The sequence below is a fragment of the Protopterus annectens genome, chromosome 1.part0, assembly GCF_019279795.1.
Source record: "Protopterus annectens isolate FY-2018-M chromosome 1.part0, PAN1.0, whole genome shotgun sequence".
NCBI classification, from domain to species: Eukaryota; Metazoa; Chordata; order Ceratodontiformes; family Protopteridae; genus Protopterus; species Protopterus annectens.
This window is the reverse complement of record NC_056725.1, coordinates 1,174,694,378-1,174,719,963: the sequence shown is the minus strand read 5'-3', so window position 1 is coordinate 1,174,719,963 and position 25,586 is coordinate 1,174,694,378. Positions and strand designations below refer to the sequence as shown.

At 37.3% G+C, this 25,586-nt stretch overlaps 1 protein-coding gene across 1 annotated transcript in view; it reads right to left on the bottom strand.

Annotated features, from left to right (window-relative positions):
• Positions 1-542: 542 nt before the first annotated feature.
• SCML4 (Scm polycomb group protein like 4) overlaps positions 543-25,586 on the bottom strand; it is a 1,377,708-nt gene continuing 1,352,664 nt past the window's right edge. Inside the window, exon 8 of the mRNA XM_044065424.1 lies at positions 543-2,428. Within this exon, the coding sequence (XP_043921359.1) occupies positions 2,303-2,428 (126 nt within the window). The 3' untranslated portion in view covers positions 543-2,302. The remainder of the gene's footprint in view (positions 2,429-25,586) is intronic.

Here is a 25,586-nt window from a genome sequence, read left to right as displayed (position 1 = left end):
TATTTTATTGTGCATGTGTGCATGGGAGGTTGCAATTTGTACTTTATATGTCAAACAGCAACAGGTTGAAATACATTACATTAGCCATTATTTACTCATTCATTTGATCACAGTCAGACATACAAGACAGCCAGTAAAGAAACAGTATTTTACGGGCATGGAAGCCATCTGTGGAGGAAATTAGCTGATCCCTGATATCATTTTATCACAGTTAAACAGTTGCTGATCTGGCTTGCTTTACTGGGCTAAAGAAAGCATTGTACTTAAAACATCAGTTTAATTTCTGATAATGTACTCTTATCCAGCAACATGCCCAAGTAACTGTCAATGCAATCAGAAGTGCAAATATATCCACGTAACAAGCAGGTGTCCACCATAATGAATCAGTTGCTAAAAAGGCTAATGGACACCTATATTAGGAAGGTAAACAAATTAAAAAAAAATCAGCAGGCATAACAACACAAATAAAATCTGCCACATCACTGAGTAAAACGGGGATAAAGGATGGCATGCTGAAACAGATAAAAAAAAACTTGCACTGCTTGAGTGAAGCAAGCTGAACTATATTAGTCTGGTCATTATGTTTTGATTACAATCAGGCATTTAAGATGTACACATTCAATAAACTAGATATATTTTTGGGTGAAGATACAATCTGTGAATGAAAACAAATGACATATGTTGATGTTGTTTGATCACAGCTAAATAGTCATTGATTTGACTTGGCAGTTTTCTGTATGCTTGAGTGAAACAAGCTAAAATACATTACTGTGATCATTGCTTTTTATTTGCTCACATTCAGATGTGAGATATACACTGTCAAATTAAGTGGTTACAACCACCTCATATCTCTGAAACAAACTCTCTTTCTCAAAGTAACCCTGGCATGCATTCTGAAGAGGAAGACTAGTGCTGTAAGGCTATCTGCAAATGCAGTTGTGTATAACTACTTGTTGTGGTAAAACTATAACCAAGTTCAAAGTTGACCTTGTCATAATATAGCCCCAAACCCATTCCAGTTAATCTTCTCCATTGTATCCTGCATCCTCCTTGCTTTGAGTCACCAGTCCATACCAACACACTTAAAAAGCTGAGTGAATACTTGCCATAGAAATTTTTTAGCGTGGGCAGAAAAATTCACAAATCTTGTATGGCTTGTGCTTTACTTTCAGAAAAAAATAAGGTTCTCCTGTCAAATTTACCTTGAAATGAAAATTGACATTTTGCATATTTAAAATTGCTACCTGTTAAATTATGACTCATAATGATCTGGTATTCGAGGTACAGGGATATGTAATTACTGCCTGGAGTGATTCATAACAATTTACAAGTTACTGTTCTTATACTCAAACTGTATGAATTATATACTGTGTATAAAGTTGAAAGCATTTGAAAATAATTATTCTTAAATGGTTATTCATTTCTAAATGGCTTCAAAGTTTAATAACCAGGAGTAGGAACTAAGATGATCTCTTGGCCTCTTCTTAATTACTGATTTCAAGTTCTGCCAAAAGAATTGAAGAAATCTGAAAAAAAACAAAATTTCTCATATGTACAACCTTCCCAGACTTTACAAAATGCAATACAATGCAAGGCTTACATGACAATGCAGTTGTATATTAGCAACAACTATTTCAATGGATACAGCTGTAGAAACTTGTTTGACAATTAGACAGTGTGATTTAATGACGTCACCAAACTCAACAATCAACTCTTTGACAGAAGCATATTTAAAATTGTATCCGGTCAAAACGACAGCACCTTCAGCACAGCACCCTCCTCGTCTCCATGATTTCTATGACCAGCTGAGTAGCATTTATACATTGTAAATGCAGTCTCCAAGTAATGACTTTTCGGAATATGCTACAAAATGAACACCTCCAGAGTTGCAATACATTGTACATAAAACATCAGTTTAATTTCTGATAATGTACCCTTATCCAGCCACATGCTGAAGTAACTGTCAGTGCAATCAGGAGTGCAAATATATTCACATGTCACAAGCGGGTGCCCACCAAAATGGATCAGTTGCTAAAATGGCTAATGGACACCTATATTAGGAAAGTAAACAAATTAAAAAATCAGCAGGCATAATGACACAAATAAAATCTGCCATACCACTGAGTAAAATGGGGATAAAGGATGGCAGACTGCAACAGACAAAAACAAAAACCTGCACTCTGCTTGTATGAGCAGGGCAGAAAAGCATCAGAGTTGTTACGCTTCAGTAAGGCATCATATTAATTTTCCATTTGCCTGATGGCAGTATAATGCTTCTTGTTCCATAAAGTTTTCAGCAGAGTTAGAATTTTGCCTGCTTTAGTTTATCGATGTGATAACAGAGTTTCAGAGCCGGACCCAGCTTCAGACCCAAATACTTCATGATCATGTCACTCTTCAGCAGAAGCAAAGCATTTCCATCAATCTCCTGTGAAAACAGATGTGCAAGCTGTTAGCAAGCTGTGCTTCAACAATCACATGACCATAAAAGGACCATTACTCTTGCACTTATGCAACCTACAGTTTCCCACTCAGCCATGTCAAGGCAGCTTCTAACTCTACAGTAAAAACATTTTACCTGTCAGGACTACAAATGAAGATAATGGAAGAAGCTGTACAATGGAGTAACATTGTTTATGCAGTTAGATATACAAGCAGGAGCCTGCTTCAAGTGCTGGTAATATTCTTGTGACTACAGATCTCTTAACATTCACAATATATACTCATTACCAGGATTTATAAGGGAAAAATAACAGCTAGCTGCTTATTAGGGATAAAAATGTACGATATGACAACTAAATTTAAAAACTGATGGATCACAGTGAAAAGTATGAATTGCTTACTGTACATATAAGGGTTAAAAATCTTAGACCTTCCATCTTACATGAGATGTAGCTAGATGCAGTGGTTCTCTTATATGGACTATCAGTAACTGGAACCACCAAGACGCTAAGCGATACCTCCTTCACAGTTCTACACTAACTCTTAGCATTGAATGACTGACTCAGAATGCAGTGCTATACACAGTCGACCCAGTGCTACATTATGTAATTCTTACATAAACTGCGGGATATAAACAATGCCAAAAAAAAATAATATTATTAGGAGACTTCGGCTACCAACATAACGACTAGTCAAATGCTTGTCAAAATAACAGCCACCCATGCATTAATAGAGATCCTAAATTAAAAAAAATTATAATAACTTGAAAAAGATATTAAGGACTGAATATATTCTGGATTCTACATCAAAAAAAGTTCTGAGCACCTCTCAAAATTCAGTATATGGAACATGGGAAACCAGAATGAGGCAATCTCATTACTGCTCTGAATTTTAAGGTTACTAACAGTACAAACATTAAAAATTAAATTGCAATAGTGCTGTGCCATTAATTACGAATGGAGTATACTGATAATAACAGGTTATGTTCTTAAAAGTGGCTATTGCACTTTATTGTCCTGGCTCATGCTTTCATATTTCTACATGCATTACACTTTACCCATTCATTGATAGAAATTATTTTGGATAGGGTATACTTCTGGCCCACATTTCATACTCTCCTTCTGTGCCCCTTTTACCACCACTTGTCTGTGCTCAGTTTATAGATGTTCATTTCTGACTGTTTCTGCAGGACTGCCAACACTACTTACATTTTAGTATACTTTGCTTTCTTTACTTGCTCATGGTCATTACCTAGAGGTAATCTCTGGGGCACTTTAAGTAGTTATGGCCCTTAATGATTTCTATACTCCTGAGTGCTATTTTTCTATAACAAGCCACCATATTTCTTATCAAACTGCCGGTTTAGAATTTAACACAACTACATATGTCTGTTAGCAATTATCATCTTTGGACCCTAGTACTGAACAGGCTGCACCATGACACAGAGCTAATATGCAGTAAAATAGCATGCTAAAGCCCTGTGTGATTTACAAACTACCTACTCAATGAGGTAAGACACTGTATACAGTCTTACCCCATTTTATAGTCAGTGTACTCCATCAGAGTACAAAATGCAAACAATCCTCATCCCAGACATACACAGTTCAAGCCAGCATCACTGGTGTACCCTCTGGTCCCTACAGTGTAACCTATGGGACTGGTACCAAGTACCTTACAATGGTGTTGTGCTTTGCAGCACAGAGATCCTGATTCCTTGCAAATATGTCATTCAGCATATGGTGGTCCAGATCCAGCACCAGACAAGTGACAAGTGGAGTACCTCAGGGTTCAGTCATTGGACCACTCTTGTTTGGCATCTACTTTTCTGAAGTATAGGCCAACACTAAGGGACTCTGGCTAACAAAGTTCACAGATGACTGCAAACTGGGAGCCATTATTGAATCCCCAAATTATGTGGATATTCTACAAAAGGGCCTTACAGAAACAGATGCTTGGTGCCAGAGCCATGGGCTCAAGCTTAATGCCAAGAAATGTATAGTTATCCCCTTTGGGAAAAAACATGTACCCATGAATTACCACATAGGTGGTAGTACACTGAACACCGAACGTGTGATAAGAGACTTAGGGACACAGGTGGACAGTGGTCTCACCTTTGATAACCACATCACCACAACAGTCAGGAAATCCTTCTATGTGGAACACCTCATCACTAAGGGCTTTTCATCCAGAAAAAAGGAAGTTATTGTCCCACTGTACTCATCCCTCATTAGACCCATTATAGAATACAATGCCCCATTTGATATGTACCTCTCAAGACATCTGCAACAACTGGAAAGGCTGCAGAAATACCTCACTAAAAGAATCACAAGCCTAAAGCAGATGCCCTATGCTGACCATCTAAAAAAGCTCCAGCTATACTCTGTCGCATATCGTCTACTCATAGGTGATCTCTGCTTAACATACAAGGCCATGTCAAACCCAGAGCTGTTGGACATGCTACACTTAAAGAAATCCCAATCCATCAGAGCCACATGGTCCAGGGATCTAAACCTTGTCATCACAACGAACAAAACATGCTGGAGGAATAGGTTCCTGACCCAGAGACTCCCTAGACTCTGGAATAGACTGCCAATACATGTCTAGCAGAGCGCCTCTTTGGCCCTCTTCAAAAGGAACCTTGACAATTGGATGGGAGATAGGAAATTCACCCTGGGGATCACTTCAGTCGCCCTACTAGACAGGGGTCCAGGGAAGTAAATATCGTGGGAAGAAATAGCCAGGGAATTGTTATGGCTAGGCTTGTATAGGCCCTAGGGTCGAAAGCCTAGTACCAACCTATGAACCTGTATTATCTCCACAAAACAACTTCCTCAATACATCCATTGTAAGGAAGGAAATTCCCAACTAGCAATGGAGTCCCTATGGTTTAGGCAAACCTACTACCTCACATAGATATGACCTACCCTCAGAGAGGGATGCTGAAGAGCTCCTGCCAATGGAAGCTTGCACACCACCATATCTCATTATTAAATTAGTGTAGTAATTACCCTGCCTCTCTACCAGCATAACTAATAAAAAGGAAGTCTTTATGAATCACTCAAAATCATAACAGCAGAATACAGCACAGGAGTGTATATTGTTAGTAAAGTATACAAAATTTATCTTACTAAATAGGTTTTCCTGCTGTGCTATACTGAGATGCCATGCATACCAGGATAGCAGCTGTTTGGCTGAAGTGGGGGTGAATTGGGCACAGGAATGCATAGTATACAGTGGTGTGCAATTTATAAACATTAACCTACTGGATGAAGCCACCAGCCAGCGTTACTTATGTGTGCAAACCTTAACCCTGCTACTGCCCCTAACTCCAACCCTAACATTACTTTACAAAACCCCCATTCTTTAACATTATCACTAATCAAAGTACGTGTATGGGTACTGTTAGATTTCACTTTTTCTTCTTCTTCTTTTTTTAACTGATTGAAAAAATAAAGCTTTTGCTTTCCTGTTTTAATTAGTGTAGGTCTGAATTTTTTTATTTTTGATATTTAAGTTTGGCTTTAGTCATGGAAGTAGTATGTGTTGACGTTTCTAAAAATTAAAATTAACTGAAAAAAAAAAAACATGACATATGCAGGAAACAGGAAAAGGCCTAATAATATGGAACATTATGGCATCCCATCTAAGAACTGACGGTGTAGACGTCCTCGAGTTCTGTCTGAGTATTTGGTATTTTCTTGAAAAAATAATACACTCATGCTTATTCAATGCTGTTAATATATATAAATGTCCAAACTAAGTGCCAGAAATCTCATTCAGGTACTTCAATAGCGCTAGCATTGTCATCCCAGTATCAATGTTTTTTTTTTAAATTCTAGTCCAACATTTCTATGACAATTACGTCTACTACATGCCCTGAATGAAGCAATATGGTATGTCAATTAAGTACAAACCCTCTGTAGCTTGAAGACAGGTAAAACATTGATGAATACCTTTCCCAACAAGCTAATTAATGAAACACACAAAAAATTTTCTCTTAAAACTTTTGTCTTCACTTTTACTGACAGGTAAAATTAAGGCTTCTTCCCATTTGTTTGTTATATAACAATCTCTAAACAGCTGTAGATAATACAGGATATGACTTTAAAAATTATTCCATGGTCACATGAATAACTTGGAGACAAACTATCAGTCTATTAATCTGCATGCTAATTTTATCCTGACTGCAGGATAAAGGGAGAGAAGTAGCCAACATTTCTATGATGCTGGGAGCAATTTCTTGTTGATGAAAAGGATTAATCAACTCAGGCAATTTGCCTGCTATAAAGAGTTGTTTGTTAGTTCAGCTGAATCTTGATGAACTGGAGATCATTCCTCCACCAAATAAATAGCTTAGTCCCTTCAGGAATGCTTTAGATCTGGTTAATGACATAGAAGAAAATGATAAATGAAGTGAGAACAACGTATCATAGAATGGATCCTACCTTCTAACACAAACAATATCACTTAGGAGTACCCCAGACACTATAAGCAAGACTAATTCAACGCTACTAATTTGAATATAAAACAAAAATACACAAAATAGCATACCATATAGTCAAATAAATATTTCCAGTAATTTTTTTCAAGAAACAATGTAACTAGACTCCATTCAAGCACCCATCTCTAGATGATGAACTCACCTACTTTAATCAAATGTTCTTAAACATCCTGCACACTCTGGCACCTAACTGCAAAATAGAGGATTATGTGCAGTTCACCGATCATAACTTGCTTATTATGTGTTTGAAACCTGGATGCCAAAAAAATGAGGCTCGAGAGATGACTCTCGGTATTCATGTTGAGAACACATGACAAGAAGGTTATGATAAGAGAAATATTATGACATCCGAAAAAAAGTTGACAGTAGATGCAATGATATTTTGAATAGGAAGTACAAGAAATTACATAGGGATATTATTGAATATCAGGACGGAAGTCAGTATCCTATGCCTCCCAAAAACAACAGACAGGTTTACAAACGTTCTTCTGTGGTTACTCATACAGAACCTGTTGTAGATCTAGACGAATTTATAGAAGACAGAGTACAGAACAGTGACTTTGATCCTTTGCCTAGGAGATCACAGAGAATACGTAATCAACGTAATTCTAATAATGAAGATCATTTTTCGCCAGTACACCACCCTTACCGAGGGAGGGGGAGGGGGGGTCAATACAGGAATATGAACCAGTACCAAACTCAATTCTGGCAAGAAGAAATAAAACTACACAATTGATATGCAATGATGAACATGGTCATGTTTTCAATAGAGACGGGTATCCTATTTATAATTATAGTAATTTGGAGATTACGGACACCTTTTTTGACCTTTTTACTAAAGGGTTTAAATACATACCCCGGAGAAACAGTAATATCACTAAGGTCATTATGGAATTAAAGCTTTTCATTAGAAAACTTAATTTAGAAAATTTGTTAGGGACAGATCATTTTGAGCCATCTAATATTCCTAAGAGGCCTAGTATATATAATCCACCTTTACATCCTCAGCTTAAAAATTTGGAGACCAGGCTGGAAATGAAAATCAGGAACTATTTTAAAACAGGTGGATATCAGGCTAATTTGACTGTCCCAGAAAGCAACTTGTTACATGACTTAGGACATAATACAAATATCAGGGTCATGGAACCGGATAAGGGGGGTGGCACTGTCATCATGGATAGGATCTTATATGATGGCAAAATGTCAGCCCTACTGAATAACGATTCTAGATATTCTACTGTTTCTCTTAATGAAATTAACATCGCACATATGAAAATCAACATAGTTCTCAAGGAATTTCTAGACACAGATGTTATTGACTTTGGCACTTACACTTTTTTGAATAATCCATACCCAAGAGTACCATCTATTTTTGGGGTACCCAAGGTACACAAGGATATTCAAAATCCCCCCCCCCAGGCCTATTGTTGCAGCACAGGGCTCTAAAATTTCACCCCTTTCCAAATTTCTCGATTGGAAGTTTAAAAAGCTTTGGCCCAGGGCCAGCCATTTACTCAAAGACTCCTGGGAATTCCTGAAAAATATTACTCCTGAATTATTAGTTTCAAATCTAAAATTTTTGACCATAGATGTAGTGGATTTATTCTCTGTGATTCCGCATGACACTGGACTTGCATGGCTGGAGGAAGCCTTAGCCACGTGTCCTAATGTCAATGTCAATGAAATTGCTTTAATACTGCATCTTATGGAATTAGTTTTGAAAAATAATTTTATATATTTTTCAGGAGAATATTTCAAACAGATCAAGGGAGTTGCTATGGGGGCTAATTGTGCCCCCACATATGCAGATATAATTCTATCGGTGTGGGAAAAGAAATTCATTTTCAATAGTGTTTTCAAAGAACACTGGAATGCTTATTTCAGGTTCCTGGACGATATCTGCATTTTTTGGACTGGCCCAGAGGAGGCTATTGATCCCTTCATGGAATACTTAGCTACAACTACTTTGTTTCTTACCTTTACCCATCACATACAAGAGAAAAAGGTGGAATATCTTGATGTTTCTCTTGATATAGAAACGGGTAAATTTAGATCCAATATATACAGAAAGCCTACTTTCTCCAACAGTTATATTCATTTCCACAGTAGTCACCCATTGCACCAAAAGAGGGGCATTGTAAAGGGACAATTAGTTAGATTGTCCCGTATGACATCTGATGACGAAGATTACTCTTTAGAATGTGACAAACTCATCCAAATGTTTTCAGACAGGGGTTATCCATATGAACTACTCTCTCACATTAGAGAAGAAGTGTTACAGAGTAGAACAGGAAAATATAAACCCATTCTGAGTACCAGGGGTTTTTGTTGCACTAATGATACTACTGAATTTAAAACTGATTTCAACAAGGCTTTTATTACTGAATATAGTGCTAATTCAGGAAGTATTAGAAACATTATCATGGAAGAATGGGTAAACTTTAGAGAAATTACTGATTTGGAAAAACTTAAAAACAAGAATGTGGGAATAGTTATAAATCTTTTGGAACATGCTTATTTTGGGACTTTCTGGATATTTATTGGTGTTCAGCACTCCTTACACTGGTTTTTCGATTCTTATGATAAGAGACCCGATTATAATTTTTTGTATTGCATGGAGCTTCATCTACTGCATGTACTACTAGTTACAGTAAAAAAGAAAAAAAAGTGTTCTGCTGGCTTTCAAAGCCATAAATGACTTAGCAAGCGCTGTGAAGGCAATGTAACTCAGGCCCTTATGTTTAAACTCACCTTGCCATGCCTCGTAGATGTCCAGATTTTAGCAGAATGCCCAGATTTTTGCCAAATATGTTTGCTATGTTTCTCATAAGATATTTTATTTTTGGACAAACTAACCATTGAGGATTGAAGTCACTACATAATGACAGAAATTTGAGTTTCAGACATTGTATCCTTCAGAAAATGCATGTGAACACAAATCCTGTTATTCTAGCTACTTTCTAAGTTTATAGCAGGAAGTCAGGGCGCATTAGCTGTATGGACAGAAGGTAGAAACAAATCTGTTTTTTATTCTGCTACTGTCGTTTGCTGACCAGTACTAACAGACTGTCAGTCTAGTGTGAGACCAGATCTTCACAGGTTAGGTAGGGGTTGTTAAAATGGGGTCTCGCACTTTGGTAGTGCTTAACTGATTTGTCTTTTTCCGAATACTGGGGTGTTATCATTGTACTTCATGCACTATAACAGAATAAAACATAGACCCACTCAGTAGCTAATATCAGAAATCAAAAACAAATGGCCCTAACAACCAAAGCGTAGAAAGGATAGAATAAAGAGAATACACTCATAATACTGCAGTACTATAACATCCTCAAGAACAGCATACAACGACAGTTAAGTGTGAGCATGTTTTTTGGGAGTGTAATGAGCTGGCAGATTAAAAAAAAATCCCTCCAGACTTCTCTATCAGAATTACTGGGGGAACAAATAGCCGTAATTAAGGAAATTATTCTTTTGAACTGGGACACAGTATCTGAATTGCCTAGACATAGAAAGGGTTTATTAAGTTTAAAATTACTGTCTACCAAAAAAGCAATTACTAGAAAATGGACATCTAAATCTAAACAAACTGTATTTTTAGTATTGAACACTGAAAAAAAGATAAAACACCTGGAAGAGGGTTATTCAGAAAAGGGAAAGACCAAATACATAGAAATAAATGGAATTTTTGGAAACAATACATGCAGAATAATGTCCAGGAGGTGTGTGATTTAAGGGAATAAATAAACTAAGAAAACACACCACCAAACACACCACCAAACACTTAGTGACAAAACAGAATAAGCATAAACAAAGTCACTCCAGTGGAAGTGTAAAAACAGATTTTTTTAACAGAATAGAATTAAAATGTTCTGTAAAAGTCAGTAGTTTAAATACAAAAACAAGGACAAGCGCTTTGGCAATAGCTTTCAACAGATCCTTGCATCCACAAAAAAGCTGACAAATTTAAACATCTGACAGCCAATGTAATCAAAGAGCTCATAGCTAACTTTGATGTCTACACCCTTTCAGTGCAGGTTTTAAAGGGACCTTAGCATTTAGGCCCGGGAATTTATTCGGAAGGCTGGAACTGAATGACTTATGTAATGTTGGACTAAAACACAATTATTATAACGAAAGAGAACATGTAATGTATAATGTATGTAAACAGAAAAATGTCAATATGTTTTTTCTATTAATTATTTATACCTATGTCTTAATATTTTAATAAAAATATCTAAACAAGGCCGGCATAAAAAGAATGATACAGAAAAGCAAAATTATTTTTTTCATTACTGTATAAAGTTTCATAAGACTAATTCAAACATTTTGGAATTATACCATAAATTTAATAACTCCACATAAAAATGCTCACCAAATCTATTACCACATTAATAAAATTACACCACTGCCTGTATAATGAATGTAGAATGAATTTGCATTTCATACAATATGCCACCTCAGTAATTAACCAAGCCAACCCCATACCTTCAAACAACAGCAATGCATTCCAGTGAAGGTCTTTCAACATACATACTGTCCCAGTTAACTGTATCAACAAAATAGTTAAAAAAAGAAAAACACCACCTTAGTACCCAATTACTTAACAAGGTGATTACCTACCCACTGCAGCTGGGGCTATAGCTTGCTCTATAACAATATCTATTAGCAGAGATATACAAGAAAAATATGTGCCTACAGTCTGGAGGCAATCTTACATTACCCCCCTATAGAAAGGTGGAGCATCAGAGGAAATGTCAAACTACATACCCATAGTCATATCATCTACCAACTCTAAAATCTTTAAAAAATGTATGTACAAATAATTCTTTAGTCACTTACTACACAACAGCTTAGTCACTCTCCCAAACAACACCTTTTTGTCCATGGCAAAGCATACGAACTGCCCTACCCAGATATCTTGGCATAATACGTCAACATAAAAAATGAGGGTAACTAGTAGCTTCTGTCTATTAAAACTTATCAGAAGCTTTTGACACAGTCTTCCACCAGCTGATTTTAAACAGATTATTAGGACTATATATGAATCACTATAATGGTCTGTTAGTTACTAGCATGGAAGGCCACAATGTATAGAGTGGCAACAAACTTACTCCACATTTCAACCCATATAAATATGTGTAATTCGAGGCTCCATTCTGTGTCCACTCATTCAAAATGTTTATCAATAACGTGTATAAAATCATTACTAATGCATCATTAGAACAATATGCAGATGACTCCACAATTATGTGCCCAAAGAAAACATTAAGCCAGCTTCAAACCTATATACAAGTCCTTCATAATACTGAAAAATACTTCAAAGTATCACATCTACATCTAATTGCAAACAAAGCAAAATTAATCTTGTTTAATATTGGTACAACACAAAATTGAGACAATTATTTCAAAATTGCATCACTACAAGCCATAACTATAGACAAGGTTACCCAAATTAAATAACTTTGTAGGTGTCATAATAGACCATAATCTAAGGTTCGACCAACACAGACCCTGTCAAAGCTAAAAGTAATAAACAGCTTGGAATGCTACACAGATCATAATCATACTTACCAGGGCATGTTAGGTTAGCATCAGCTTCAACACTCATACTTCTAGCCTTTTATGTGATTTATCAATCTTAACAAAGTGTCAGCTTTACACAGTCAAACAATGCTATAACAAAATATCCAAAATCATTGCTAGTTTACCAAACAGAGCACATCACTGTCTAGTACTATAAAACAAATTGGTTAGAGCTACAAAATAACACCACTTTCTCTCAACTCAAAATAGCCCAATAGCCCACCATTTGAAATTTGGCCCAAGATCTAATCCTTCTAGATCACTATCGTCTCATCAACATCTATTGATTACAATGAAATCAAATAACTGACAAGGACATTCACTGACTTTTTGTATGTAAATTATGGAACTCAAACCTTCGGGAAATCAGATGAAAGTCAAACAGTAAAGTATTTCTAGATGAACTAAAGAGCTACCTAAAAAACGCAAAGAACTGTGTATGCATATATAACTGATCAGCTTCCAAAAAACACTCCTATACTTACTAATACTGTACTAGTTGTACAAAAAGCTAATAAACAGGTTAAAGTAGTTTCATTAGTATCTCCTTCACTCACCAACTGAAGTCTGCTACCTATTAACATCAACTCTACATTACCTACTCCAATTTCAGGAATCTACTTCTCCAAGATAAATATAGCACATTCTGTCCAGTGATTTAGTTAGATAATTAACTCTATCTTGTTCCACGTATAATGAAATGTTCTATGTATACGTGTCTAAATATATATATATATATATATATATATATATATATATATATATATATATATATATATAAAACAACATAAATGTAACTCCAGGAGGAAGGCTCCAAAATGATTCAGAAACATATATAAGAGGCACCAAACAGTTTATTGAGCGCTTTTGTCACCATAAAAATGGGACTTCGTCAGAAAAACATTACCAATCAGTCCAATCCTTTTATACTAACTTGTAATCATTCATTAAATGATAAAGACAATGAAAACACTGTTCTTAAAGGCACCAACCCTTAATTAAATAAATTTTTCATACATGCAATGTTAAAAATGTATATACATCTAAAAATATGATTTTTATGACTCCAAATAAAAAATATCATTACAGTTTAAGTGATTAACTGAAGTAAGGGTTGAAAATAAATGTCTTCATTTAAACCAGGAAAACTGATGGCCTGAAGCTTGAACTGCCATAGCAGTTCTTCATATTCCAACAGAACCTCCTGGTCACCTCCACGAGGGCTAGGTTTCACATGTTCTAAAATAGCAAAACAGAATTTGTTATAGGTGGAACAAGTTAAAGTGTGTTTAAATAAAGAGTTGTTCTCATTTTCATTCAGAATGTTGTAATAATGCTCATAGATTCATAGGCAATGTTCGGTCTTTCCCAGGTAAAAGGCAGGACATCCTGAACACTTAACAATATAAACAATACCCTTGAAGGAACAGTTATCCTTAAACAGTAGTAACCTGGAATGGAAACTGTTCACCAAAGTTAAAGTTTCACCCTCCAAAATATATGGACACTGCTTACAAAAAACACACTTCGTAGTCAGATACTTAAATGTGAGAACTGCTATCTTGTAAGTAACACCTGATTCCAATAAATTCTTAAAAGTACGGGCTGTTTTATATATAAAAGATGGTTCTGCTCTCAACAAATTAAAAATAGTAGAACTAGCCCTTAAGATGCTCCAAATTTTCCTGACAATATCTGTAATATCTCCAGAAGGGCAACTATACTGAATCACCAATGCTGTTTCAAAACTGCCAGTGGGTTTACACAAAGCAAAATTTGTCAATTCAACCCATAATAATATCATGCATTTAAAACCCCATTCAGCCTGAATATTACAACTTATTTCTTTCACTAATAACTCCGGATAACCTCTAGCCATAAACATATTGGCTACTTTGTCTAGTTCAGTAGAAAGAGCCACCTTGTGTGAAGTCATCCTGGCTACCCTTATGCATTGCCCTTTCACTAAACTCTATTTTTAGGAAAGGGGATGACAACTAGAAAAGTGTAAATATGAATTAATAAAGGTAGAGTTTCTATATATTTTGGACTTAAAACCTCTATCCCTGTGAATAATCATAGTGTCGAGGTAACTAATCTTGCACTTATCAAAGCTAAAAGTAAACTTTATAAAGGCAGTTTTTTGTGTCTTTCGGCTTTTTCCCGGTTAGGGGTCGCCACAGCGGAACTCCGGTCCGCTAATGATTGGCAGTTGATTTTTACGTACCGGCTTGCCAGGCCTGACGCACAACCTTCAACGAAGGTACGCCCATTCACGCATGTCTCCATGCAGAAGACGCTCTAGCTGAGAATCAAACCGGACAGCGTCTTACTGTGAGGCGACAACGCTACCGCAGCACTACCACCGCGGTTTGAAATACTCAATAAGGGAGTATTTGATGCTCTGAACCATTCGATAAAATAAAAATGCAATCCAAAAACTTCACTTTTAATTTAGTGTGTTTAAACAGTACAGACTTAAACATAAACTTCTTTTCCCAGTCCAATAAAACAAGGTTAGCGTATACTGGGACACTTGCTGTGCCCATAGCTACACCTCTGGTTTGTTTAAAAAGTTCACCTTCAAAGAAAATATAATTATTTTCTAAGGCCAAAGAGATTGTATCTACTATCAAATTAATTATGTCTTTAGAAAAAGAAGCAAACTCTATCAAGCTGTTATGAAATAATTCAAGACCTTTATCTTTAGGTATAATTGTGAATAAATCCATGACATTGATAGTAAGAAAAATCAAATCTTTGTTCCATAAAACGTTCTTACGTTGCCCTAAAAAATCCTACAAATCAATAAGTAAATGTGGGACCATTTTGTAAACAAGCTTTTACCAATGATAAAATGACACAGACAATGGGTACATCTTTGAACACTGTGTGGCTACTATTGGTCTAAAAGGGGGGGGGGGGTATCAATATATTTATGAATTTTAGGTATGCCAAAAACTGTTGGCATAATCAGCTTGGCAATTTTCAAAAAGTTATATGTCTCTGGGTCTAGTCTATGATTGAGTAAAAATTCTTCTAGATAAGATTCAATTCTTGCAGAAGCAATATTGATTTTGTTTCTAGAAATTAAAGTGTCAGTGACAGTGTTATGTCAAATATTAAACATGGCACTAGAATAGTCCAAAGAGTAGAAAAGGATGGTTCCAATCCCTTTGCCAGGTTTCATTATACGAAATTACCTGTCCTTCAGCAAACTATCCAAACGTGCTCTTTCATTTCTGGTTAAATTAGGGTGAAAAAAGTGAGATTTGCAGAGTTGATCTGTATATCATATCATCAACAGCAGCCTTTTCAAATATATTAATAATGGGGTGTTGTTGAGTTCACATTATACTTGTTCTTGTCAAAATAAACTGTTAAATTTAGTTTTCTTGTAAATAATTTCGCCTCAGCTAAGGAATCAACTACATCAAGGTCTCTAGAGGGGACAAATATTAACCCCTTTTGAAAAAGGGAAAAATAATCCCTTGGTGATAAACTTGTTTGTATAGTTAAAAGTGTCAAAAACAAAAAAATAAAAAAACGGAGGCACCCACTAGCTTCAGGTATGATTTTTATTGAAAAAATGAGTGCTTTTATCCACTTGTTCACTGCAGACGTCATCAGATTAAAATTTTTGTTTTTGATGTTTTTACAGTTCCATGGTTTGTTTTTTTTTTTTTTTTGGTTAAATAGTTAAAAATGTGGTAACCCTTGAAAGAAACAACCAATCCATTCTCCTCCATAACTATTGCTGCCTCCTCCCCTGAACTTTCCTAGGGTGGTAGTTGTCCTGGCTAACATGAAAGGAGCTTGGCATGGAGTCCATATAGTGTTTGGAATGGCTTGCCAGCCATTCTGACCAGCGAAGGGTCAAAAAATTCTGTTGATCATGATTACCAGAGGTAGAATTCGGATACTCCGCTTCTCCTACCAAGCAATGCTCAATGTCACACTACAAATAGGAATCACCTACATCATTGGTGAAATCCACAAGGTCATGAATAAAATGAAACCTTTTACCTTTATATAATGTGGCCTGGTTTTTAATAGGATAAACATCATTATTTTTACAGTGTTTTATATCCTTAAATATTTTATTTTGCTTCCTTTTAAAAACAGTATCACATTTCTTATCCACATTATAAAATACTTTCATATAAGGTGCAGGGTTTGATTCTCATGTAGGCTAATTGGCTAAGCTTAAAATGGCCCACAAGGGCAGTTAACCTAGTACAACTCTATGAATCTATGAACCTATAAACCTTTATAAAAGTACAAAGATAACTACCCAGACACAAGTGGTCTCGTAGCACAAAAGATAAAGAATAAACACACAAACGGAGCTCAGGAGCACGCCAGGGCCAAGAGGGTTCCTCCACATATACAAATATTTCTGGAATAAATCGACAAGAAGGCAGTCCAATAGATGTAAAAATATTTAATTCACAGATATGTAAAGAACTGGCAAGCACTTTCACCCTTATGGGCTTCTTCAGACCAATACTACTCCATACAAAAACCAGATTTAAATATGCATAAAATGATGACATCTTTTCCTGTGTGCCATATTAATAAATTCATTCCAAGCATTACTAAATTCATATATTCATTATAGTTCACTATAATCTAGTATAGAGAACATATATGATAAAACATATAAGTCTGAAGCATATATAATTACAATTATAATTATAATTTTTATAGTTTTTATAGTGTTTTGGTGCCTATCTTTAAGAATAAGGGTGATGTGCAGAGCTGCAGTAACTACAGAGGGATAAAACTGATTAGAAGTTAGTTTGAAGAGAGTGGAAGTGAAAGAGGTTTAAGGAGGTGAGGATGATTGATGATCAGTATGGTGGTTTCATGCCAGGAAAAAGCACTCAGATGCAATGTTTGCTCTGAGAGTGTTGATGGAGAAAGAAGAGAAAGGAAGGAAAGGAGTTGCACTGTTGCTGTGTGTCTTGTAGACTTGAGAAAGGATATGACAGGGTGCCTAGAGAAGAGTTGTGTAGGAAGTGTGAAGAGTAGATAGTGTAAGAGTAGTACAGATGAGTGGAGGTAGGATATGTGCGAGGGGAGTGTAGTAGTGGTGGAGACAGTGGGGGAGGACAGGGGGGTGTTATTAGGTGGGGGATTGAGAGGATCAGCTCTTAGTCCTGGTGGTGATGCACAGGTTGACAGATGACAGACAGATGAGATCAGGGAGACAGATGACGTCAGACTGATGACATTGTGATCTGAGAGTGAGATGTAGTGAGAGAGAGGATCTGAGGAGGGGGAGAGACTCTAGAGGAGAGAGGCTGAGGAGAGAGAGCAGAGGAGAGGGAGAGAGAGAGAGTAAGATAGAATATATGTAGAGAGAAATGAGAGGAGGGGTGAGGAGGGGGTAGAGATGGTAGAGTTAGAAAAGGTGGACGAAGAAAAAGTTTAAGGAGTAGTGGTGAAAAGTGGAGGAGAGTGAAGAAGAGAGGAAGAGAGGAGAGAGAAAGAGTGAATGGAAAGAGAAGAGGGCAGGGGTGGAATGTGTGGAGATGAGTATCAGGTAGGAAAGAGAAGGTCTACAGTGAAGAGTGTAGTGAGATATGAGACAGACAGTGGCACATTGACAGTGGGTGAGTGTGGCAGGATGGCAGCAGAGGCTGGAGGAAGAGGAGTGGAGTTAAGTTAAGATTTGGATGTGTTAGAGGCAAAGATATAGAGGATGGAGAGATGTGTTGAGGAGAGGAGGTGGATTAGGACAGTTTGGAGACATTGACAGCGAGAGAAGATTGGAGGAGAGGGACATGTGGGTAGATTGGGGGATGGATGAGATGGAGGGATGATGGAGGAATGAGATGAAGAGGAGAGGGATGCTAAGGAAGAGAAGAGGAGAGGAGGAGAGAGGAGTGAGAGGACATGGGCAGGAAAGGAGCAGACATGCAGGCAGAGAGAGGATGTGGAAGGGATGCAGGAGATGGAAAAGAGGAAGGAAATGAATGGAAATGGAAAGATGCTGTAATGATGATAGTTGAACAGCGTGGCTATGGAACAGATCACCAACAGGAGTTACAGGCTATATTCTTAAGTCAGTTTTAAAACAAAATTTGATTGCTGAATGTCTGATCATAAGTTAAATCCTACTTTTGTAGACACAAACTCTGTGATGGCAGTTGAATGGGCCAAGAATTTGTTATATTCCACTATACAATGATGAGTCGTTGTTATTCAAAAACATGCACACTGATTGGACAGATCAACCAGCATGTCCACTGCAAATTGAGTATATACCTATAGAAAAAAGTCTGGCTGCTAAAGTAACATTAAGCAAACCTTTTCTATTGATATATGATACAGAGGCACACCTCTCAACTGTCCAAATTTCTGTCTCATATTTTTCATTTGTTCCTCATACAGTTTGTGGTTTTCTGACAAATAACTGAAGAGTGAAGTCACTAATGACACACACTTGAGTATCAGACTTCATATACTACAGACAATGCATGCTAACAAAAATCTTGTTATTTTAGCAGTTAAGTTTATAAGAGCAACACTTACAATCTGTCCCTATTTTGAGACTTTTGCTCCTGTTATTTAAGGCTTTATCCACATTTCTTGAGCTAAAAGGTTGAAGAGGTGTATAAGGAGGACAGACCAAATACAATGAAGATCAGTTACAGTCTGCAAAACTAAAGAAACATAAATGTATCTGATTTTCCTTGTATTTCATCGCTGTCTCAGCAGAGTCTCATACCTCTGAACTGTGCAGATTCCAGATGTTATAGTAAAAAAAAAACAAAAAAACAAAAAAAAAACAGTGGAGATTCTCTTTTCTCCATTACTTCTATTGAACAGCACTGAAATACTGTGCAAGTGTGAGAATGTTAAGTCCCGTACACATGCACAATACATCAATAAATGTGGAAGACAGGGGCGGCTCGTGCTACAGGACTGCAGCCCCCCCACCTGTAAAAAGAAATGTCCCCCCACTGTACAAAATGAAAATAAAACAATAAAAAAAACACAATTCATGTCTCGGAACTCGTGCATGCGTGCTGAGTTCCTGACTGCTGTGTTAGGCAGTCCAGAACTCCATGCATGCGTGCTGAGTTCCTGAACACCAGACTGCTCAGTTAGGCAGTCCGGATAGGGAAGGAAGGAAACTCCTCCCTGCCAGCCCAGAGGTCTGTGTGGTGACAATCGCACAGACTGTAAGCACACCGGATCAGCTGTAGGCTCCAGCCTACTCACATCTTGCGGGGAAATCCAGAAACAGCCTGCGCGGGCTGCGGACCTAGCTTGCAGAGGTGATTGGGCTACGAAGAACTTAAGGCAGGCTGCTACAGATGCGCAGGCTGTGGACTCAGAGATATTGAGGTGATCGGGCTGCTACGGAAGGAAGGTAGGATGTGGGTGTTGCAGAGGACAGTTTATGGAGGTGTGTGTGTGTGTGTGTGTGTGTGTGTGTGTGTGTGTGTGTGTGTGTGTGTGTGTGTGTGTGTGTTGCAAAGGACAGTTCATGGAGGTGTGTGTGTGTGTGTGTGTGTGTGTGTGTGTGTGTGTGTGTGTGTGTGTGTGTGTGTGTGTGTCTGTGTGTAAAATGCCCCAGTTGCTACATGGTGGTGGGTAGAGAATAAGACTTGAACCCTGTACCCTGGGCCCACCTGGCAAGAGCCTGAATTCCCTACCCACCACCATTTGAAAAACATTTGCAGATTTTTGCCTCATATTTTTTCTGTTCTGTTCCTCATAAAATCTGTGATTTCTGTATTTTTGTTACTTAACACAGCCAGTAGTGCAGTGATAGCATTGTTGTCTAACAGCTAAAGGTTGTCTGGTTTGATTCTTGACTGGGGTGCCTTCTGTGTGGAGTCTGCATGTCCTCCCTGTGTTTGTGTGGGTTTGCTCTGGTGTCCTCACTGGATATTTGTCCCTATTTTTTGGACTGTATTCCCCCATTATTGGCTTCGTCCAGGTTTTTTGTGCCAAGGTTGAGAGCTATGGTGATAACTGAATTCACTGAATATGTTTGGGGGCTGTATTCCCCCATTATTGGCTTTGTTCAGATGTTTTGTGCTAAGATGTTGACGGCTATGGTGAGAACTGAATTCACTAAATGATAGCCATTTAAGTTTCAGTCTTCCTTTCTTTCAGAAAACATATGATTTGATGTAGTGGTATGTTGCCCGTTTTGCAGAGGGTCCTGGGTTCAATACTTGGCAGTGAAATGTATGGTGGTAACACAGCATTTTATTCTAACCACTTTCCAATATTATACAAGCAATGTTTAAAATGTGTCCCTGTGTTTTGGTCTTTTGCCCCCTCCCCCCCAAATTTCAGATTTTTCCAGATTCCTTGTGCTGCAAAGTTCAGAGATGCAGCTGAGTGTCAAGTAGATTTTACAGGAAGCTGAGAGCTGCAGGGGAACAAAAGTTTAGTGCTGCTTATGCTAAGTCTGCTTGTCTTGTTAATAGCACAATAGGTAGCATACTTGCTTTTAATGCAGAAGGCTGTGGGTTCTACTCCCAAAGTAGGTAAATGCATTGCTGATACTGTACTGTATTGTAAAGGGGGTGGATGCTGCAGTCCTTTTTGGTGAAGATACCTAGTAACTATGAACCTGTTATCAGTTTGCCATCTGTTCCCTATTGCATTATTACTAGCTTATCGTTTTTTTAATGCAACTTGGGCAATTTATTCCTCAAGGGCAACAGGTACTTTATTTGTAGATGAAACAATGAAATATAAAGTTGTTTGCTAGCAGCAACCTCTTCATTAGTTACAGATTTCTTTAATGTGGAATTATTTAGATGACTTTTACTTCTTCAGAGATTGTACATATTTACTGATACTGGTGGACTGTAGAAGTTTGAGTAGACTTTTATGATAGAAATGTTCTGAATTGGGCAGTTTTGTCATTATTGGTGCATGCATTTTGTTTCATTGTTTACTGGAAAAAATGTTCTGAATTGGGCAATTTTGTCATTATTGGTGCATGCATTTTGTTTCATTGTTTACTGGAAAAATGTTCAAAACTAATTTCAAACACCCTCTAACAACTGTACTATATTGTACAAGGAATATAGTTTAATACAATCAGGAAGGTGTATCAAAGACCACATGTATGTTTCGTGTCCAAGGGGCCCATGATTTGAAAACAGCCCAAAGTTAATCTTTATCTGCCACTGGCAAAATTTATTTTCTTTAAATTCTGAGTTTCAATGCTGTTACAATGAATGTGAGTTTCAAGGGCAGAGAAGTTTTAATGCTAAGTCTGTTTTCATTGTGAGATTGCATTGCTTTATTTAGCAGATGTCTTAGTGTTTGTGCTGTAAAATGCAAAATAAAACTTTCAAATGAAGTTCAAATCACCGTAGAAGTAAAGCAGTATGCACATTAGTGTTTATGGTAAATGGGGTGAAATAGCCAAGTAATGGTTCATTGGAATGGCTGCAGGGGGGAGGCTCCATTCGACCATGATTTTGTGAGGGGGAAAGGTGGCAAACTCAGACAGCCTCGGCTGAACTATACCTCTCAACTGTCCAGATTTTCACAGAATGAATAGATTTTTGCTTCTTATTTTTGGTTTGTTCCTCATAAAATGTGTGGTTTTCTGGCAAATAATTTAGGAATTAAGTCACTAAATAATGACAGACACTGAGTTTCAGACTTCATAACCTTCAGAAAAATGCATGCTAAAGCAAGACCTGTTATTCTATCAATTGTCTCAGTTTATACAACAATTTATAGTACTGTTTATATGTTCCACCAGTATATTTCGCCTTGTCCAGATTTCCTGCATTAACAGGTTCCTGCATATCCAAACCTCTCAACTGTCCCCGATTTTGGCACAAAATGTTACTCTTCCCCTAATAATCCCGCCGCAAAATGGCAATTTTTAGAAGAAAATGTGGAGGGCTTACAATTAAGAAATAACTGTAATAATCAGAGTTATAGATTACTTTCATTTCAGAAATGCATGTAGATTCTTTTATTTTGTCAGCTGCTCAAGTTAGCAGTACTAATATTTAAAAAGTGTCCCTTCTTTGACAGGTTTCCAGCTATATTGTGTGGCTATTTTATATTTTTGCATCACATTTTTGGTCCATTTTTCATAAAATTGTGGGTTTTTTTTGGCAAATGAGTGGCAAATCATTAAAGACTGAAATTAGAAAATAATGACAGACATTTGAGTTTCAGATTTCGTACCTTTCAGAAAATTCATACTAATGCAAGACCTACTATTCTATTATCTTTCTAAGTTTATAAGAGCAATATTTAAAAATTGTCCTCATTTTTTGGGCCTTTGTCCCACTTCTTGTTCTGAGGTTGAGAGGTATGACAAATTTGTCAGGGCCATCAAAGTCAGCCAGAGACATTTCAAACTGTGACATACTTGTTGCACCCCACTCCCCCATGTCGTGACTCTGGATGTGTCCAAGCAAGGCAAGGAGCAGTTATGCAGTGTAAATGTGCAGAGTATCACCCCATCCAAGGTAGACACAAGTGCTACTTTTATTCTGTCCTTGATTTTGCAGAATGTTCTGGTTTCTGTCATATTTTTATACTGTTGGTTTATGCTTATTATTACTCAGAAAGTGCCTGTTGCTCTGTGTTTAAGTAGCAATGCTTTAATGATCATCAGGTAAGCTTATCTGAGATTGTAAGATGCAAGTAAGCTTTAATAAGCATACTGTTAAAGAATTGCCAACACTGAAAGTCTTTCTGTTGTTGCCATGCAGAGAATACTTACATAACTAGATAATGTATAAGCCTTGGGTACTGAAATGTATATGACAGTATTTGTAATAAAGGACAGGATTACATTATTTTAAGAAGCTCATTACATTTGTTGGAGACTTGCAGTCATCTTTGCAGGCTTTACCTGTAAACCAAACAGAATGCCAGTCTATCATGTGTGGTCCATTACCTGTACAGTAATCCTTTAAGCAGTGTATCTTGAGCATGTTTCTTGTTTGCTTTTCATTTTTTACTTTCATCATGTTTTCCCCATGAAACAAGTAGATAGTTGTCAGGCAACAGGTCTTTTTTGGATAAGAAACATTTTTACAAGTGGGGGTATCACAGAGAGTGCTACTTTCAGCATGTTACTTGGTACTTTAATAAAACTGAATATAAATTATAGTTAGAACTGCAGTACAAGGAGAAGTGGTTTGAGTTGAGTGCTGCTTGTTTTTCTTATACTTGATTTTGACTGGCATTCCAGTAATGTATTTAAAAAGTAATTCATGCCTCACAACCTTTTTGTTTCCATCTAGCTATTAAGTAAGCTGTCATGCAGCCAATGCATTGAAATATTTTTTTTCTTCTACACCTAATTTTGTCTTGATTCAACTCTCATAATGACGGTTTGGCACCTAGGGCAGCATATTTAATTAAAGTTACAGTTTTTGTGGTTTTGGGCATAGCTCCTCCCCTTTCTAGTTGACCACACCCCTTCCCATTGACCCCACCCATTCACCTGCCTCCTGCAGCCCCTCCTTAGATTTGAAGTAACCAGCTGCCTCTGAGGAAACAAAACAGAGGAACACTACGGCGCTGTTATACAAAGACATTATTTAAGAAGGGTAAGCAATTTCTTTCATTGTATAATAGCAGCAGCCAACTTGTGGGTGTGGGTATATGAGGATTTACCCTCGGCTGGCTTTGTTTAATCACTCGGGCTTCACCCTCGTGAACAAACCACACCAACCATGGGTAAATCCTCATATATCTACACCCACTCTTCAGTTATTGCTTAATTGTGCCTGGGGCTCACTGTAATTTACTGCACACTTGTGCCACACTTGTGACATGACTAGCATACAGAAACTATATAGGTAACATTGAGACTGTGCATCATACATTGACCTGTATGCATCTCTCAGGATGAAGCGTGTGTCTTAGTTGTTACCAGTCTGTAGCTGGTGTAATGAAAAGGACAGATGTCACTTCACAGTTAATACATGAGGTGAAGGACATGGGTTTGGGTGAATGTTATGGTTTAGTTTCACACCAATGAGTATCATTAGCCACAAAGGACAGAGGGAACATACTAGCAGTTTGCTCTTCTGATAATGCATACATAACTTAGGCTTTGAATGTTAAATCTGGAAACTGTACAAGGCTGTGTGAATTTACTGCATTAGGCAGAAGCTTTTCTAAGCAAACACAGAAGCAATGTTGAGGCCAGACATTCTTTACTGTAGAGGAGAGATGGGCTTGTTTTCTACAGAAGGGAAAGGACAGCTATTTTTGTGAGTAAATATTTACATGAGATAAATAGGTATGTTGTTCTCATGTTTTCTCTCTGAAGCTAGCTTCTCAGACACTGCTATCTGCTAGGCGGGTCTATCTCATTTTGTCGAAGGTTCATTACCGTGAACCTTTGTTCATCCAACCTTATACAGCAAACGTTCAATTCTGCGAACATTCAGTTCAAAGAATTACTTTCCCATGGAAAGTAATGACTTGCCCAGTGTCAGAAATGTTCCCTTTTCCCCACTGTAGTATGATCTCGGAGTTAGTATATATACTGTGCTTTGTGTGACTGTCCAAATGCTGCGTAAGTCATTACTTTTCCTGGGAAAGTTATTAATTGAACTGAACATTCGCGGTAGTGAATTTTCACTGTATAAGGTTCGATGAACAAAGGTTCGCGGTAATGAAACTTCGATAAAATGATATACACTTATGCTAGGCTTGCTGCAAGTATACAAATGAAGTGGTAGTGAGGTTATAACGGATTTTGAGTGAAGGGATTTAGCAAACTTAGGGTGATAAGTTCAAAAGAGGAAATATGTTAAGAGGAATAAGAAGTCTGTTAAAACAATGAGACAGTTCTTGTAAGTTTAACAACAGACAGAGATTACCAGTGGTAGGTAAATGGGGATGGCAGAATGTCTGAAGAAGGGTCGAAAAATAATGAGCTAATGGGGATTCAGAAGTCTACAGTCCCTTGGGGTGAGTGGGATGAAGATAGGGTGCATATGAAAAGTCCAGAACACCTGAATACTGGTAGACAATCATGGAGGAATTACTAGCAGGAGGACAGATTAGCATGAGTTAGAGTACA